At 27.6% G+C, this 18,273-nt stretch overlaps 1 protein-coding gene across 29 annotated transcripts in view; it reads left to right on the top strand.

Annotated features, from left to right (window-relative positions):
- LOC107456607 (CUGBP Elav-like family member bruno 3) overlaps nt 1-18,273 on the top strand; it is a 713,873-nt gene that overhangs the window by 370,189 nt on the left and 325,411 nt on the right. For 15 of the 29 annotated variants that reach the window (XM_071179595.2, XM_071179608.2, XM_071179603.2 and 12 more), the window contains exon 2: nt 3,829-3,877. In XM_071179595.2, coding sequence (XP_071035696.1) covers nt 3,829-3,877 — 49 coding nt within the window. Of the gene's footprint in view, nt 1-3,828; nt 3,878-9,275; nt 9,324-18,273 lie in introns of all 29 variants that reach the window. The other 14 variants (XM_071179587.2, XM_071179599.2, XM_043044184.3 and 11 more) reach the window with 1 other exon arrangement.

The following is an 18,273-nucleotide window of genomic DNA, read 5'->3' on the forward strand; positions in this document are numbered from 1 at the left end:
ACCAAGGTAAAGAGCTATAGGTAGCCATTTTCTTGTCGAAAGCAAAAGTGCAGCAGGAAGTGGTATATTTCTTTCCTGAGGTGTATGTCTTCTTTTCGGATAATTAATGAAGTAAACTAGCGCAAGATCATGTTCTCTTTCTTTAAGATTAAAAAAAATGGTGTTCAACTTTATCATAGCTTATTGTATGACGAACTTTGATACAAAGTTTAATTTTGTTGTATGGCTACTGTAAATTGGTTAGAACTGAAACTAGTGACTCAATACGCGTGATACTGTTGCATAAAGCAGGACTATTTTTAATTGATATGAACTGTAACTCTTATCAGCAAGAAGCACCGAACTGCTTTTACCAAACTATTCTGAGGATATTAACAGTTTTCTATTTTTTTTCTTTTTAGTTTTAATATTTTAGGTCGTACTATTTTAAAATTTGACTACTTACTTTTGTATTTAGTCACAAAAATATATTTTGCGATGTATACCTTAGACAGTTTATAATAAAATGTTTTCTTCGAATTAGTATTAAGCATTAGTATTACGTATTAAGTATAATTAGTATTAAGTATCTTTAGTATTAAGTATCATTAGCATTAGTATACTCTTTATATTAAACATCTGTAGGCACCGCTAACGCCGCTGTTTTAGGTGATCACCTTAAAGTAGCATTTTACTTTACTGCGCAAAAACTACAAGGCTTAGAAACTTGAAATTACTAAGGTGTATAGAAAAGTGTACTGGAGATACGGTAGTATAAAAATGAACATTCGGTAATTAGTTCTAGAATTTATAATTATCAAACTTGTTAGAAAAAATACCGTAAGATCCGCTTTACAATCCGCAAATATTTAACTAGTACAGAGTTTTAATTTTTAAATGCTGAAAAGGCCATGTTTGTGTATGAACTTAACACATAGTTTTCTGTTAAATAATTCCAGTTTGCTCTAAAGTTATTGATATTTTAGGTGCTTTATTTTGCGAATTTTTTACAACTATTTTTACTTTTCGTTACATTTTCACTGAGTAATAACTCTCGAGTAGGTTGTGGCACCGATTTACAGTGTTATTGATTTGCCAACAATTAAGTTATCCTCAAAATGCAACAGATTGCAATCCTATCTTGACTTTTGTCAAAAAATTGACATAAACTGCTCTCCCCTCTTGATCTGCAATGAAGAATAAGAAGCAACCACGGGGGTTTGTAAGTGAAGAGAACATGTGACGGAGCCTCCTAGCGTTATTAAAAACACGTACTACAGAACAACATCAGTTTGCAGAGAAAAAAAACGAGTAATGCAAGTAAATCTAACTATCTGGGATTACTACAAATTTTTTATAAGCATCATTGACTGAAAAAACATTACAAGTATCGTAAAGCTGATTTAGAAAAAATTGTGTAACTGAGTTTACAAAATGATTTTACAGCAGTTGTTTCTGGCATTGTGACTTTTACAAGATAATTCATACATGTTTTCGGAACTAGTGCCATCAATTAATTTATTTAAAATGTATTAGAAAACCGTCAAAAAGTCGACTTTTTAGAAGTAACAGTATCGATGATTTAAGAAATTGACGAAAACGGGAGATCCAAAAGCTGTTAAGTACTATTTTATTGGTTAGTGGGGAAAAATTGCGAGACCTAGCAAGTTGGGTTCTGACGCGATAATTGGAAAAGAAGGTAAAAGAGAGAAGTAGCTTAAATATTGCTATCTAGACAAATGAGGTATTGTTACTGACAGCTTTACACCAATCTAATGCGATCAACCACGTTCGAGACGTTTAGACTAATAGTTAAGTAGTAATAATGGTTTTATATACACGTATTAAAATGTTTTACTTTTAAATTTTTCTTCAAAACCATTTGTCTTATTGATATTAATTTGAACGCATTCGATTCAGCTAAAAAGTACTCAAGAAACAATACCTCACCTTTCCAGATAGCAGCAATATAGCAGTACCAAAAGTATTAAGAAGTACAGGTCAAAAATAAAACTCTTACTAGTTGTATAGTTCTTCTTCAGCATCTGTAATATTAGTCATTTTAACTCGAGTTTGTGTCACATTCGATTCAGCGTAAGAAAAAATATACAAGAAAAAATACTTCATACTTCTATATAACTACAATATAGAAACGTCAAAACTGTAACTGTGTCATAAAAAAGACATTTTATACATTTAAATTCCCAAGCAACTTTTGAAATCTTAATCATAATGACAATTGCTTGATCACATTCTTAAAAAATACATACGTCAATAATCTAAAAAGCAACGTTACAGACGTGAATCAACACGTAAAAGTATTTTTTCATATAAAACTATAACAATTTTTAAGCGACTAGTTATGTCATCTTGAATTCGGTCTGATTCCGTTTAGAATAAAAGAATGCATCATAAAACTTATTTTTCTAAATAACGATATTTAAGCTTCTTAACCATTCATCTTAATCGCGATTTCTCACCGAAACCAGATCTGCGAGGTAAGAGGAGGATATTTAATAATTTCTGCTAAGTAGACTGTACTTTTTTACAGAAGCCAGGCTTAGCTGTATTTATTTTACCAAGATGAAAAAACAAATATATTATATAATATAAAAGCAGTTATATCTTAGAGAGGTATGTAACTGGTAGTTACCTGTCTCCTAAAATATAAAAAAATCCAAAATACTTATTTTAACTTCTTCAATCAGCTGGGTTTTGTTTTTGAGGTTGAGTATCCAGATAATTTTCTTTTTTCAAATATGGAGATATTGCATAGACTTAGAGTTTCCAAACACTCTAGCGCTTATGCTGTTTTAGCTGCACAGCGCATGTGCGAACATTTCGTTAAAGGGCAATACAAACTTGTTAAGGGACTCGAAATAAGGTTATCATCGAGATTAACATAACCTTAAAAGGTAAAGTAGCGTAATCTTAACCTTAGCGTTAATGTTAACGTAACTATAAGTGTTATGCAGAATCTTTCTAGTATTTCAAAATATACAATATTTAGGGAGCTCATATTATATCTTTGCCGTTACGGGAAAAATACGTACATATTGTGTTTAAAGTTCAATTGATTTATTAAAAATTTATCTAATACAACCCAGTCCAATGATTTAATAATTTTTATTATTTGTTAGATAGATTTGCAAGGAAAAATTCACAAATAATTGCCATGCAAAATCTTTATAATACTTTAAAATATACGATATTTAGGGAGCTCATATTATATCTTTACCGTTATGGAAAAAATTTATGTATATTTTGAGTTGAAGACTAAGTATATTTTAATCATTTTTACTATCATTTGTTACATACATTTACAAGGAAATATTCACAAATAAAAGTGGTTTTATCTCTTAAAAAACGCTCAAATTTTATCCAATTCGCTTCATTATTGTGAAACACTGTGATCTCATCATTTTTTAATTTAAGATATATTATATGCATCGTAATATCTATCAACTTTATCTTAATTTAAGCATTACTAATGGAAACTATTTGTAGTATCTAACTAAAATCCCTTGTTGTTTCTCAATATCATTAGTAATTACTACTTTCATTTCATAATTGTACATCATAATATCAGTATATTATGATATATTATTCAGAAAAATATTTATGCTATATAATACAATATATTTATTCACCATACGTTTTTATTTCACCATACTTGCTAAACTGTAATAAACTAATTTAAAACTAAAACGTATCTAATAAAAGTTATGTAACACTTTATTTCTGTATATATGTTGAAACTATAAATAACTAAATTATTTGTTTGGCGGATTGTTAGATTAATATATTTATGCTCAACTTCAGGAGATTAAAACTAATTATTTATTTCAGATGAACCGTCCAATCCAAGTGAAGCCTGCCGATAGTGAAAACAGAGGAGGTGAGTTCAGACATTTAATTATAATAAAACTTTTTTTCTCAAAACATTATTTTGTAAGTGTTAATTCCAAAACTACCATTTTCAAAATATGAAATTATGACATATGTTACAGCTTAACTTAAATATTAGATGAAATATTTCGTAAGAAAATCCATTTAAGATTAGAATCATTGTATTTTATGACACAATGCCAATATAAAAGTGACGTATGATATGCAAAGATTAGTTATTAATCGATATTTGAGAATAGAGAAATGCATCGATATATATATATGTGTTAAGTATACATGCGTAAATTAAATTTAGATGTTTTAATATACTGACATTTCAATTAATTTAAACATAAATTATACTTACTGAATCTGACACACTGATTTTTTACAATGTAAATATGTTTTACGTTAGAGAAATATATTCATGTATTTTAAAATATAAATTAAACGTATGTTAATTAAGGAAGTTTCTTGAAATTTCATTTATACAACATGACAGTACAGATTTATAAATTTTACTGATTCTGTGGGTGCTAAATGTATATTTTGTGCAAACAAATTCTGTTCAAATATAATATATTTATGTTTTCTATTAATTAGATAAATTAATCTTTCTATTAATAATAATTTTTAAATAAATAAATCTTGTAATAAATATTTTTTTTAATAATTTTATGAAAATATCATGTTTCTTTCCATTATTTTTTTTAAAAAAAGGAGAATAATGTTATAAAGAAATAATGTTGTATGCCTTTACTTCGTTGCATTCGTTTAATTTTAAAAAAAAACAATTAAAAATATTTTCCTAATAATTATTTTTCCCCACATCATCAACTAGTTTAGGAAAAAATCTTTAAAAAAATTTATACCATTGTATTAATCTTCGAATTTTTTTATTTACACTTTGCAAATAAATCTTGAATTCAAATTTGTATATTCTGTGCTCAACAGATTGTTCTATTTTATAATAATTTAAAAACTTCTGATGAAATATAAAAGTATGAATGAAAGTAAATTCGGACTATTTGTTTGATTATATTTATAAAATATTTTATTGCTCCTATTCTAATAAATAACGATGGAATGTGAAACCAAATATCTTTTTTCGATTATTAAAAGCTAAATATATTCAGATATTAAAAATAACTGAACACTTTATAAGCAACTGATCAAATAGCCCAATGCCCACATATCAAATGATCTAAAACGTTTACATTCTTCATACATGGAAAAAGCATTAATTCAATAGCATTTTCTATTGAAGTTTCTACTGAAAAACTATTCAATAACATTTTCTATTGCAATTGCAAATGCAGAAAATGTGTTACCTTGCATAGAGAAGAAGTTTTACTTGAAATAACTAATATTAGGAACAATGTATCACCTTTGTTATATAAAGAAATGTTTGCTGTGATTTTTTAAATCACATCCCAAAATTTCAACAAACTTTCAATAAAATTTATCTAAAACTAAAAAATGTACTCAGATTGTTGATATAAATTTTGTTAGAAATATTCATTTCTCTGAGATGTAAGTTAATTTTTATAAAGTTAATGTGATTTATGGAGAAGTGCGTTATTAGTTCTGCAATTTATATAGTATAATGCTACTACGTTCTTAAAAGGTTTAATATGTATTGAAATAAAATGCCATTTAAATTCTTTGACATCTTAATGCTGTGTTAACTTAATTATTGAGCTTTTTAAAGTTAGTTTAACGATTTTAGGGTTCAACATGCTTCAATTTTAAACATTTTGAAAGTTTCAGAAAACTTTAATTATGTTATGGATCAAGGAAGACTGACAAAAAATAATGAAATAGTTTAAATTTTACGATAATCTCTTTTTGGATCATTCTGAAATTATTAGAAACGCGATGAGTCGTAACATCATTTGACCCAATGACGGTTCTGCGTGTAAAAGGTGGCATTTAAACCGGCAGTTTTCTGTGCATAGCCAAACCGGTTTTTCCATACTATTAAATAAGAATATAGCGCATTGGGGAGAAAAATTCTCCAAATTTTCTAGCCACCGGTGGGTGAAATATACTGTACTGGTCCAGAGACAAGCCATAGTATCTTCTTTAACTTGACTATGTGAAGCTATGGTTCAACCTGAATAGAAACATTGCACAATTTGATACCTTTTGAAGGTATGGATGAAGATAATCCGTATAGTGATTCAAAGTATAGATATTATGACTAAAAATTAACCGATATTTTTGAGAGTGCAGTAAAAGTGATAAAATTGATGATAAGTGGTTTTAATTGCAAAAACCAAAATAAAAGAATAAAGTAGCTTCTCTAACCGCAGGATAATGGTAAATCTAGCCAAAATTTTATTTTGAATCATCCTGTCTAAATTATTAGGAAATTATTTAAACATTTAAGTTTTCTTTCCTTAAATTTAAAATAACGTCTTAAGCCAAACAGATGCCAATGGAACAAAAAATGATTGTGAGTATAAATTTTCTCGCGAAGAAACAAAATCAAAAGCCTCTTTCCTTGTACACAAAGAGAAAATTGTTCGTCAGAAAAGCCTCTTTTTAATTTTTCCATCCGCCAACTAAATGTGTTTATTTTTTTTTTAAATCCATCTAGAGACACATTTTCGTAACATTTTAATTTGGCCTCAGTTTAGAGCTGCATGTTCATGACTCTAGATCACGTGAGCAGCCGGACAAATTAAAATGCCATCGTGCGAATAAAACTTTAATTTGTCACTTATCTTTCTTACATTTTTATTTATTTATTTTTTTTTTTTCAAAAAAAGAAAAGCCGCGTAGTTTTGGTCTTTTTTGAAATCTTCCCCAGACGCTGTTCATTTTGCATTCTTGAAATTGCTCAACAAACTGTATTCATGAAAAATGATTTTTTCCGTTTTTCTGGTTCCATGCGTTTAAATAGTTTGAACTTTTTATTTTGTTTTTTTTTTTCGATGACATTTTCTTCTTCTCTCCTATTGGCGAATGTGTTAGTTTTAATTTGAAAACATTCTTGAACGCGCATTAGCTTTTCTCAGAGGAATTTATACGGAAAAATAGTGTCTCTCTGTATTCAAAATGAGAAAGTGTTTTTGCAATGCTAGAAAAGGAAAAAGTGTTATAATATTCATTTAAAAAGACAGAAAATAAGACTTATCTGACAGATAGGAATAATTGTAAAGATTTCAATTACGGTCGTGTAATTAGTTTCAATTCCCACGGTATTAAGAAAGTTAATTCAAAATGTAAGTAATTATTTATTTGATTGCAATAATATTAATGAATCATAGTAACATTTTTATCACGCGAGTAAATAGTGCTATGTAAAGTAATAAATTACATAACGGAGAATATTTAAGTACCACTAAATAACAGATAAAATTGTTGTAAAGATTTTAATTACATCAACTTTGTTAAACCATGAGAATTAGCTCTAACTAATTATTTTAAGCTGTCATGCTATTTTTATATTACAACAATATTACGGAATTTAACTTTTTATTTATTTTTTTGTAGCTTTATATATTATGTAAAGTAACTATCACTACATTTTCCTTAATTAGTTTAGCCTAGTAACGTAAATGACAGGTGAACAATCGGTACAAATGTTAAATATAAGTAAATATTTAATTCTTGATTTCAAAGATATACCAATAAATACTTGAATACAATATTAAGGATGAATCAAAAATTTCAATCAAAACTTATTAAGTTTAGTATCTGTAAAGGCTTTGATAAAACTAAATTAAATATTAAATAAATGTAAAGATTTCACTATTTTAATATCTTTCACTCTCTGATAACACTTTTAGAATCATCTTTACACCGTCAATAAAATAGACATTGGTATGCTTTTTAAATAAACCTAGAATAAAATCTTTACATTTGTTTTACCTCTTATTCAGTTTAACTTAAATATACACAACTGTATAATTTATTAAATATGCACAACTGTATATCGCATATTTCTTTTATTTTTGCAAGAAAAATAAAAAAGTTTAAAAATGGTATTAGAAAATCGTTTAAAATTGTATACCGAGTATATTTATTGCAATAAAAGTGAGCGATATAAAATTTTCCAAATTTCTAATGAAGGTATTTATTATATATTATTTTAATCTTTATTAAAAAAAATTATGACATTTAGAGTTATTAATTTCTTATTCATCAAAATTTTTTAATAAACATATTTAAAAGGAAACATATTTTCCATTATATTATGAAAATTACTTAAAATGCACACAAATATTTAATGTGTAAAAAATGTGACATGCAGAATAATAAAGGCAACAATCCATGCATTTTCTTATATTTCATTTAAATTTATCTAGATATTGTAAATTACATAAATATTTGCCCAATACATTTTTAAAAAAAATTTCTTCCCATAGTATTGAAATCATTTAAAAATGTTTGTCATTATTTGTTTTATAGAAATATTTGTTATAATTCATCAATTCTCATCAATATTGTGAAAAAAGGCATATAGAATCATAAATACATGCACCCATATTTTTTTAAAATCACACTTAAATTTATTTAAATAGTTACTACCTCAATGTCTTTAGATAAAGAGATTGGGCAGTGGTAGCCCAGGGGATTGAAAGCTCGCCTCCCAAGAAGGTGAGCCGGGTTTGAATCCTAGCGATAGCTGGTTGATTTGAGCTCCGCACCCGACTCGCACCGTTCACTATGCTGACGCAAAATATCCTCAGTTGTAGACGGATCATGGGTTAGAGTCCCCTTGCCGTCAGACTTAGTGTGGGAGGATTGCGTGGCTTCCTTCTCTCAATTCATGATACAGGAGTTCCCTTGTCTTCTGGATCAGGTTCAAAGTTGCAAGGCTATGGAGCATTGTTAGTCGTAAACCCAAAATTGGGTCTGCTGTTTAACGGTGGTTATAAAATAACATGAAGAGTTTCTAAGAAAAATTAAAGTACTATAGTATTATGGAGGTCATATAAAAATTCATTCGAATTTTATTTAATTAGAATATATATAATAAATATGAAGATTTCATTATTTTTACGAAATAGATGGTATGACTGAACTAACATAAACGAACTAACTCTCATATTTTTCTTTATAACTCATTTAAATTTACTTAAATATCTTCAATTACATAATTATCTACAAAGAAGCATTTACGCGAAAAATTAAATATTTCACCATGGCGTTATGAAAATAAATCCCAATATTTAATATTTCACAATATTTATAATTTATCTAAACTTTAAAAAAATGCGAGTTGAAATATGATATGTATATAGGACGAATGTATAATAACGAAATGTTTCATGTATCTCCAATAGCATATAATATAATAATGTGACAAATTGTTGATTCTAAAATATTTAAGAACTAATAAAATATAATATTATTTCATGTACTAAAACTGGAAATTATTTCTAATCATATTTTAGGTGCACAAATACACTATACAATGCAAAAGGAAAAATATAATGACTTAGGTATGTAATGAATCAATGATTAGTATATTTAAATCCCCATTGTATACATTTATTTTGATATCCTTGTGTATTTTTGTTCTTACTTTTTACATTGTCTGGTATCATTGATTCTAATCTGTTGAGTCAAAGTAATTAACTCAGTTATTTAATTCACAGATTATACAATCATTGATGAATTACTGAATCAGTTACCAATGAACATGAAGTATCAGATTAAATTCTTTTATTAGAATGTATTGATTAAAAAGGTCCAATTTAAAAATTTGTATTTAGAAACTCAACATTATAGTTTCAACTTAGAAGTTGAGTTTTTTATCTAATAAATTTTGATCTTTTTATTCAAATTTATAAATTAGATTTCTAACATTTAAATGATTTTAATAAATTGTTTCGACTTACTTTAAACAAATAAAAAGATAAAATATAAAATAACTGCTTTACTAAATTGATAACAAATTTAAACTACAGTGTGTGGTAGAAAAATTTAAAAACCCTCAAGCTTTACCCTAGACACAAAGGTCAGGCGGGTATTAAGTTTCGTTCTATTTAAACATTTCGTTTTATTAAGGATGAGAATATCTCTCTGTTGAGTTTTCATACCATACAGCACAGTGACGTATTTTACATTCACATGATTTACTATGCTTTATTTTTATTAATATTATTTCCATGTATGTATAACTATATATTCATACTGTTGTATCCATGTAAACAAAACAAAATGTTTATCTAAGCATGTGTATTTATACAAATGTGCAATTACCTTAAACAAATATACCTTCGATATAGAAGAAATTCTGAACTGATCTGCACCAAATTTGGTGTACGTACGTTCGAAAACACGACGGACTTTACTTACCTATCCTCTTCGCACCAGCTGGTGCAAGTCTCTTTTACCAAGCACCCCTGTCCTAAACTAGTCCTCCTCCCATTCATTTAGTTTCGCGTTTAACAAATCTTGGTGCAGGAATCTTTACACTAGGTGCAGGAATCTTAACTCCCTACTTTCCTTTTACGTCATCAGTCGAGTACTCAAGTAAGTGCGAGCACAATTGCTTTTTAAACGAATGGTGGTTAAGTCCAGTTCATCACCATCTTCTCTTCAAAATTTCCTCATGAATGCATAATAATTTTATTTTATTACCTTTATCATCTCGTTGACAGGTGAGCACTCTATCCTTTGAGCCATCCCGACTTTAAGAGCATCTTTTGAAAATATTTCGCATGCGTATTTTTAGAATTTTTTTTTTTATTCGATTTCTATTTCTTGAGACATTTGTCAATTCCATTTTTTTCGGACTCCCTGTATCTGAAATTGCAAAATGTAAGATTGTTTTCTTAAAAACAAACATAGGTATTATTTATTTAAACAGTAAATAAATTACGAAAGAAATTTAGCAGGAAACAAAAAATTTTGATTTAAATATCATATTCTATCGCTAAAATCTATACGTTCTTATCTTCCGCCGATACCTACTTGAAAAATTCACGCTTAACTTCCCTGTTGCTAGGCAAGAGTTAAAAGAAACTTTTTTTTTTGTTTCCCCTCTTCAAAAATCAATTCTCATACGCGATTATCCAGCGTATCTTTATCAACTCGTCAACTATTTTTTTATTTATTTATTTATGCTTCTTTTTATCTCGTCACATACTAAAACACCACTTAGTATTCCGAAAACAAAAAACCAATAACCGTTATAGCTCTTTGGCTTACTTTACAACCCCTTTACTCTTTCCTGAGAACGTTATATTTTGGCGCTGGAGCCTCTTAAGATTGCGCCAATAAAAGCCATTTATAGCCACCGCCCGAAGATTATCTTTTTTAAGCGAAATTGAACTCGTTAAGGAACGATGTATATCATCGTGGTTTCTTAGTTTCATCGGAACTTTTTAAGAGGGGGTATAAGTTAATTGTTCATTCCAATGTAGATAAAGATGTTATGAACATTGACCTTACACAATGAGTACAAGAAAATCGTGAAAAGATATCAATAAATTTTAATATATCTTTAAAATTTTATCTTAAATCTTATTTTAAAACATATAAGTAAATTGGAGTAAAACTTAAAATGAAATTAGAACATATGAATTAGAATAATATCACTATACTTGAAGTAAAAACAATAAACGATGGTGAAACTGACTCATAATTGTTTTATTTGAAAGTAAAATAAAATGCCGAAAACCTCCTACGATTTGGCCTGCTGCAAATGTTACTCTAATGGTGGTATATAGAGTCAACTCAATTCTAAGCTGTCATCGCCAGGGTTCGATTCTGGGTCGTCTGAATTGAGAGCGAGTGATTTTTCATTGCGCAATCAATGCTTCTTAGGTACGGTATTAATCATTTCAAAATATTTTAAAAGATATGATTTGATATAAATATTTTTAAAAAAATTGTTTGACTTAAAATAAGTTTAAAATTTTTAACGGTATTTCAGCTTAAAGATGTTCAAAATTGTAATTAATTTTAAACTACCTCCTAAATAGTATCAGCCTGCCAATTTAAGCCTTACTTGTCATTTTCGGAAAGGAATTTTGAAAATTTGTGACACATTTGAAAAATTTAAAAATATTGCAAGAAGCTTAAACAGTTATTACTTTACCTGCAATAATTACTAAAATTAACAAAAATGTTTGTTTAACTCTAACCTTCTTCATAAATCAAATCATAATGAGCATATTTAGGAATTACTTGATAAAAAAAATTCGTTCTCTTCAAAATTATGCAAATTAGAAATAATAGTCATAGTAGCAGAGAGAGAAAAAAATGAATAAAAAAGAAACAAGAAAAACCACAGTGGCTAAGAGAAGCAAATCAGAGCAAAATGCATTTCCACACGCTATGGAGAGTTTATGAGGAACTAATGTCGTTAACAAGGGAATTAGTATTCAGATTAATTAAGCGAGAATCCAAGGTGTTATGATGAGCTTTATTTAATGCAAATAGATATTATTACTAATTTATGTAAACTATTCCTCATTTATGTTAAATTTTATTTAACATAAATGCGCTTATGATCACTTAAACCTATTTCTAAAGAAAGAAAGAAGCTAAAATACTTTATCTGCTTTAATTGCCTCAAGGAGTTCAAAATATTCATTTTATTCAGAATTGCATAATCAAATAATTCGGCGCAATTAGGCACTATTAATCATTTATGACATTATTTTTCGGACAATAACGGATGAAAGATATTATTAGTAATTATATACGGAAGGTATTATTTGTAATTTTTCAGATTCTTTTTTTAAACTTCATTCTGTATAAATGATCATTTAAAGCTATTCCGAAAGAATCAACTTGGCGAGCTAAAGGAAAATAAATATCTAAATTGAAATATTTTATCTGCATTAATTCCCTAAAAGAGTTCAAAAATTTCATTTACTCCGAATTTCGCATTAATCAAATAATTCTGCGCATATTTAGGCACTATTAGTCATTTATGAAATTATTTCTCGGACAACATCACATGTTTGGGGATAGAAATCCACGATATCTCTTACAGTTCTCTGCCCCATTCTGAGAAATTCTAAGCGGCTTTATTAGCGTTATCTTCTCTCGTTAACGCTTCCCTTTGACTGGTCCATTTCGCTCGGACTACTATACCACTAACGCATCTGCCAGTGGTGTTAGTAGCCTGATGTTATCAGCATATACTACAAAACAGAATTAGGGATCGTTAACATTCTTAGAAAAATGTTATTTATAGATCGAATAAGAAAAATTGTTTTTTTTGAAAAATTGTAATATTTTCTTTTTAAATTTATGCATATACTGTGTGAAGTGCTTTGTATAGTTAACTTAGTTTAGTTTAATTCCTGTATAAATTGGAGAATTTAACATTGGTAATAATAACGTGTTTAGTTTATAGTAATGACTAGCTTTTAACTTTGTAATTTAAACTTTTCAGATTCACTGAGAGAGATATTAAAATATTTTAAACTTTCAGAGGCATCATAATATTACATTTTTATTTTTTGTTGAATGTTATTAAAAGACTATCGGGAAGTATCAGGAAAAAAACGCTTAGACAATGTGTTGCAACATGCAAATTCAGAAATACAACCACACAGTAAAAGTAAATAATAACGCGAAAAAAAATCAAAATGTAGAAAAGACAATGAAGATTTTGAAGGAAATAAAACCACGGAATAAATAGCAAAGAAGGATGATATTGTACAGACATTCAATAACACAAATATGGGCAATTTTGAGTGTTAATTTATGCACCATACCCAAATAAAGAGCAAGTATTTTTGGGCAGAAAGATGCTTTTTATCAAACATTATTATGCGAATTCTTTATTTTACTAGCTAAGCAAAATTTATCTTCATTTCATCTGTCTTTTTGTAATTATATTCGTTTACTGGTTTTATCCAACTTAGGGTTTTGTTTATCGTAATTTTCTTAACCTTATACTACCTAGACTGACGGTATGGGCCAGAGTGACCCCTAAAGTACTTTGGTAGGTACCCCATAACCCCAGAAAGATTTGGGTATAAGGTACATTTTAGTAGGCATATGGTATCGAAGTTTCATTAAAAAGAAGAGTATTTCAACACACCTTCCAGTATTATTTATGTAGTAAAGATATCTCAATTATCTAAAAGTAATAAGTATAATTAAACTCAATGTTACGCTTAATCAAATATTTTCATTAATCAAATTGAATGAAATACCATAAAATTTTTTGATGACCGAGTCTCTAATAAATATCTCATTAAATTAATTACGATTATATTTTAAGATTTTGGATGTCTAAGTGATCTCAATTTCTGGGAAGATCTCACAAAGTTTGCACAAACAATCTGGGAAGGGCTAGACTAGCCCCTTCAGACTTACTATAGGGAGACCGCAATAATCAGTCTTTTTAGTATTATATCAAATATGTCTTAAATTTTAACGTATTTCAGATCAAAATATTTTATGGCATTTCTTTTAAACTCAATTTAAGCGTAGTAATCGCAAATAGTAATCGTAAGATCACAAAAGTTCAACTAAATTATCTTTTAATGCGAGAAAAATTAAAATATTTTTTTATTTATCAAATTATGTTAATATATTAGTAGATTTGAGAGCAAATGTTTTTTTATAGATTCCATCTAAACCTCAACATAGAAATCATATAACCTCAGAAAGTAATTTTACATACAATCGTTTAATACATCAAGGATTAAATTATGTTTTACTGTAACAAATGCATTTGATTCGTTCAATCAATCTGAAATAAAAAATTAAAAAATTGAGGGGATATTTTTTTTCTAGATTTTTTTTTTTTTTTAATCCTAACAAAGTAATCGTAAGCCGTCGAGAACTCAACTAAATTATCATCTAGTATACCAGGGGTTAAATTATCTTTCAATATATTAGGGATCAAATTAGCTTTAAAATTAAATTTAATAAGTTTAATTCCTCAAATCAATTCTTCAAATATTAAATTACTTTTTAGTATATAAAATGCACGAAAGTCCTTTAACGCATTAGGTCAGGGGGTTAAAAGACAAATATTTTTTACACTAAAAATTTCCGGATCAAACTACGAATTAAAGCACCGGCACTTAGGGTGTGTTATCCATAAAATCCATTTTTACTGTAAAATCCATTTTTACTGTAAAATCCATTTTTACTGTAAAATCCATTTTTACTGTAAAATCCATTTTTACTGTAAAATCCATTTTTACTGTAAAATCCATTTTTACTGTAAAATCCATTTTTACTGTAAAATCCTTTTTTAAAGTAAAATACATTTTCAAAGTAAAATTCATTTTTACTGTGAAATCCACTTTTAACGTAAAATGCAATTTTTAAAGTAAAATTCAATTTTACTGTAAAACAGTATAGTTTAATTTCTACAGTAATACAGAATTTTTGACAGTGTAGATTTTATATAAATCGTGTCATGCTGACTTTTATGTTAACTATTTAACTTTTAGGAAATAAGGTTTAATACTGGAAGGTTAAATAAAATTGTATATGTAGGCTTTTTACATTTTCCTTAAATACAGATACGTTATGAAGTGTTTATTATAAATATATTCAGATATCCTTTCTATAATTTGGATCGTGTGATGATGTGCTATGGGGAGGTAGTTGTAAGGACGCCCTCCAATTGTAGTTTCAATTTGCTTATCTGTTGGGTCCTCTAATTGCGTCTACAGCCTCATTTAGAAACTTCCAACTACAGCAGTTTGAAGCGGCGACGGTCACCTTGAACGCCTAATTTAAAGTGACGTGAACCGCCTAGGGAATGACCGAAATTCTGACGCTATAAAGAGTCATATACGCTCCGTCGAAATAGAACTATATTATTCCGCTGACGTCCCTTGCAAAGGAATGTTCTACACTTATATAACACTCTCATTTCCGCTCGCCCCGAGCAACTTGCTGTGTACTAGTTTTTGAATATAGGCTTACAATTCGGAGAAACAGGAGAAGGAATTGATTAAACATATTAGTCAGGAAGAGTTAAATGTATATTTATTTAGAATTAATTTTCAAAGTTTTTTATTCTTGTTTCATATTTATTAACTATTAATTTTAAACTCACAACATGTTTTATTGAAACATTTGATAGATTATTATAATAGTTTGGAGAAACTACTGAATGAATTGACTATGGATATTGGTTGCGAAGAATTAAATGTGTATTTATTTGGAATTAATTTTCTGAGTTTTTTATTCCTGTTTGATAATTATTAATTTAAAAATCTCAACATGTTTTATTGAAACATTAGATATATTATTACTGTTTAAATCAGTGTTAGATATGATTTAAGGTTAGGCTTTGCATGCATTGCACAAGCGAAATTATAAGGTATTAGTTGCTGAAGTACAAAGTATTATAAATAATTGCAAAAGTTATTAATTTTATTAAGGAAAGGAACATAAATTTGAAATTCTATGTTTTATATGATCTAAGAACTGATTCCGTCTATGCAGTTTTAGCCAGAAAGAAAGGTATTTTAAATAAAAGTTTACATGGAATTCAGAAAATGTAATTATTAAATTTTCGCTGAGAATTTAGCGTTATATTTAGCTCTCAGAAAATACATTGCAGTTTCAGAAATATATCTGAGATGTAAACTTGTAAAGATTTCATTTCGGGTGGGAAATAAAATATTTCTCGTTTTATATCTGTTATTTTGGAGTGATTTATTATTTTGAAATGTCTGCTTTATTTCAGAAACATTACAAACATTTCAGAATTTTTTTCACCCATGGTTTAAGAATGCGGTTATTTCTACATTTTGAGAATAAAATAAAAATGTTTTTCCGTATCTAATTTTTGAATCATTTGTTACTTATTTAAAGCATGTGATGTATGAGTATTTGTATCAATGTTTCTTAATAAATAAATATTACTTGTATCGCCTAATCTCAGTTTTTAATAATTATTTAGAATGAGAAAATAGATATTTTTGATTTAAACCCCCCCCCCCCCCAAAAAAAAAATAATTCTCAATATCCAAATAATAAAAATGTGAAAATCAGTCTTGACTGCAAAAATTCCGATATTTAACGGAATTTATTAAATTTCATTATTTTTTAATTCACTCATTAAAATATTATACATTGAATACACATTCATTAAAATATTATACATTGAATACACATTCATTAAAATATTATACATTAAATACACATTCATTAAAATATTATACATTAAATATACATTCATTAAAGTATTATACATTAAATACACATTCATTAAAATATTATACATTGAAAACACATTCATTAAAATATTATACATTGAAAACACATTCATTAAAATATTATACATTAAATACACATTCATTATAATATTATACATTAAATACACATTTATTAAAATATTATACATTAAATACTCATTCATTCAAATATTATACATTAAATACACACTCATTAAAATATTATACATTAAATGCATGAATCTTATTACCGTGTATTGGTTATAATAAACGCCTTTTATAACCGAATATCAAGTTTCAAACTCCCATGTAGAAAAATGAAGCAGTGGATGGCGTGTGATGGCGTGTTTAGCAATCACGAGATGAGCTCTCAGTCAGGTATAATATATATATTTATATATTATACCTGACTGAGAGCTCATCTCGTGTCAGTCAGGTATAATATAATATATATTTATACTAATCTCATGATCACTAGAAAGTAAATAAATATTTCTTTTTACTAATGCGATGCACTGTGTGCGTATGGAGTGTGATGTATTGTCTTGCAATATTGAGATGACCTCTCAGTTAGGGGCTTGTCTCGAGAATGCAAGACAGTAAATAGATCTTCTTTTTACTCATAAAGAGTGAGGAAAATTTTTTATCAAAAAAACTGCTATTTTAAATTTTGATTTATAATAGACTTTTGCTTGGTCTTTTCTCTTGATTACATAAGTTTTTTCTTTAATCAATAAATGGTAGCAAAAGTTGCTTTTAATCGCAAGTTTTTAATACATATATGCAATGCTCTTAAAATTTTTCAAAAACTTACAAATAAGATTTTAATAAATGTTGTAAGGAAGGGATTTTTTTTTTAGTTTTTTTAGGAATTAAGTCTTATAATTTGGGTTCTTCTTCTTTTGAGATTTTTTACTTCAACATAGTAATTTTTTACATGTTGATCATCATAATTATTTACATGATGTAACATTTGTAACATGATGTAACATTTACAGGATGTTTACATGATTATTTACACGACGTAATTTTTTACATGATGATCCTCTTAAATTCGCTTTTGCTTAAATTCTTTTTTATTTAAGCTGTTTAATGAATCTAATTAAATAAATACGATTAACTAGCATATTGTTGCCTGAATATTTATTATTTAAACTCCTGCAATGCATAATTTTGATTATTTTTCGTAGCGTATGAGCTTCAAGCAATTAATGAAATATTTCAAAATATTAAAATATCCATCGAAAGCAATTTCTCCTTAACTATATGAAAT

This window comes from Parasteatoda tepidariorum, chromosome 1, assembly GCF_982258835.1.
Source record: "Parasteatoda tepidariorum strain Cologne lab strain chromosome 1, Ptep-v5.0, whole genome shotgun sequence".
Lineage (NCBI taxonomy): Eukaryota > Metazoa > Arthropoda > Arachnida > Araneae > Theridiidae > Parasteatoda > Parasteatoda tepidariorum.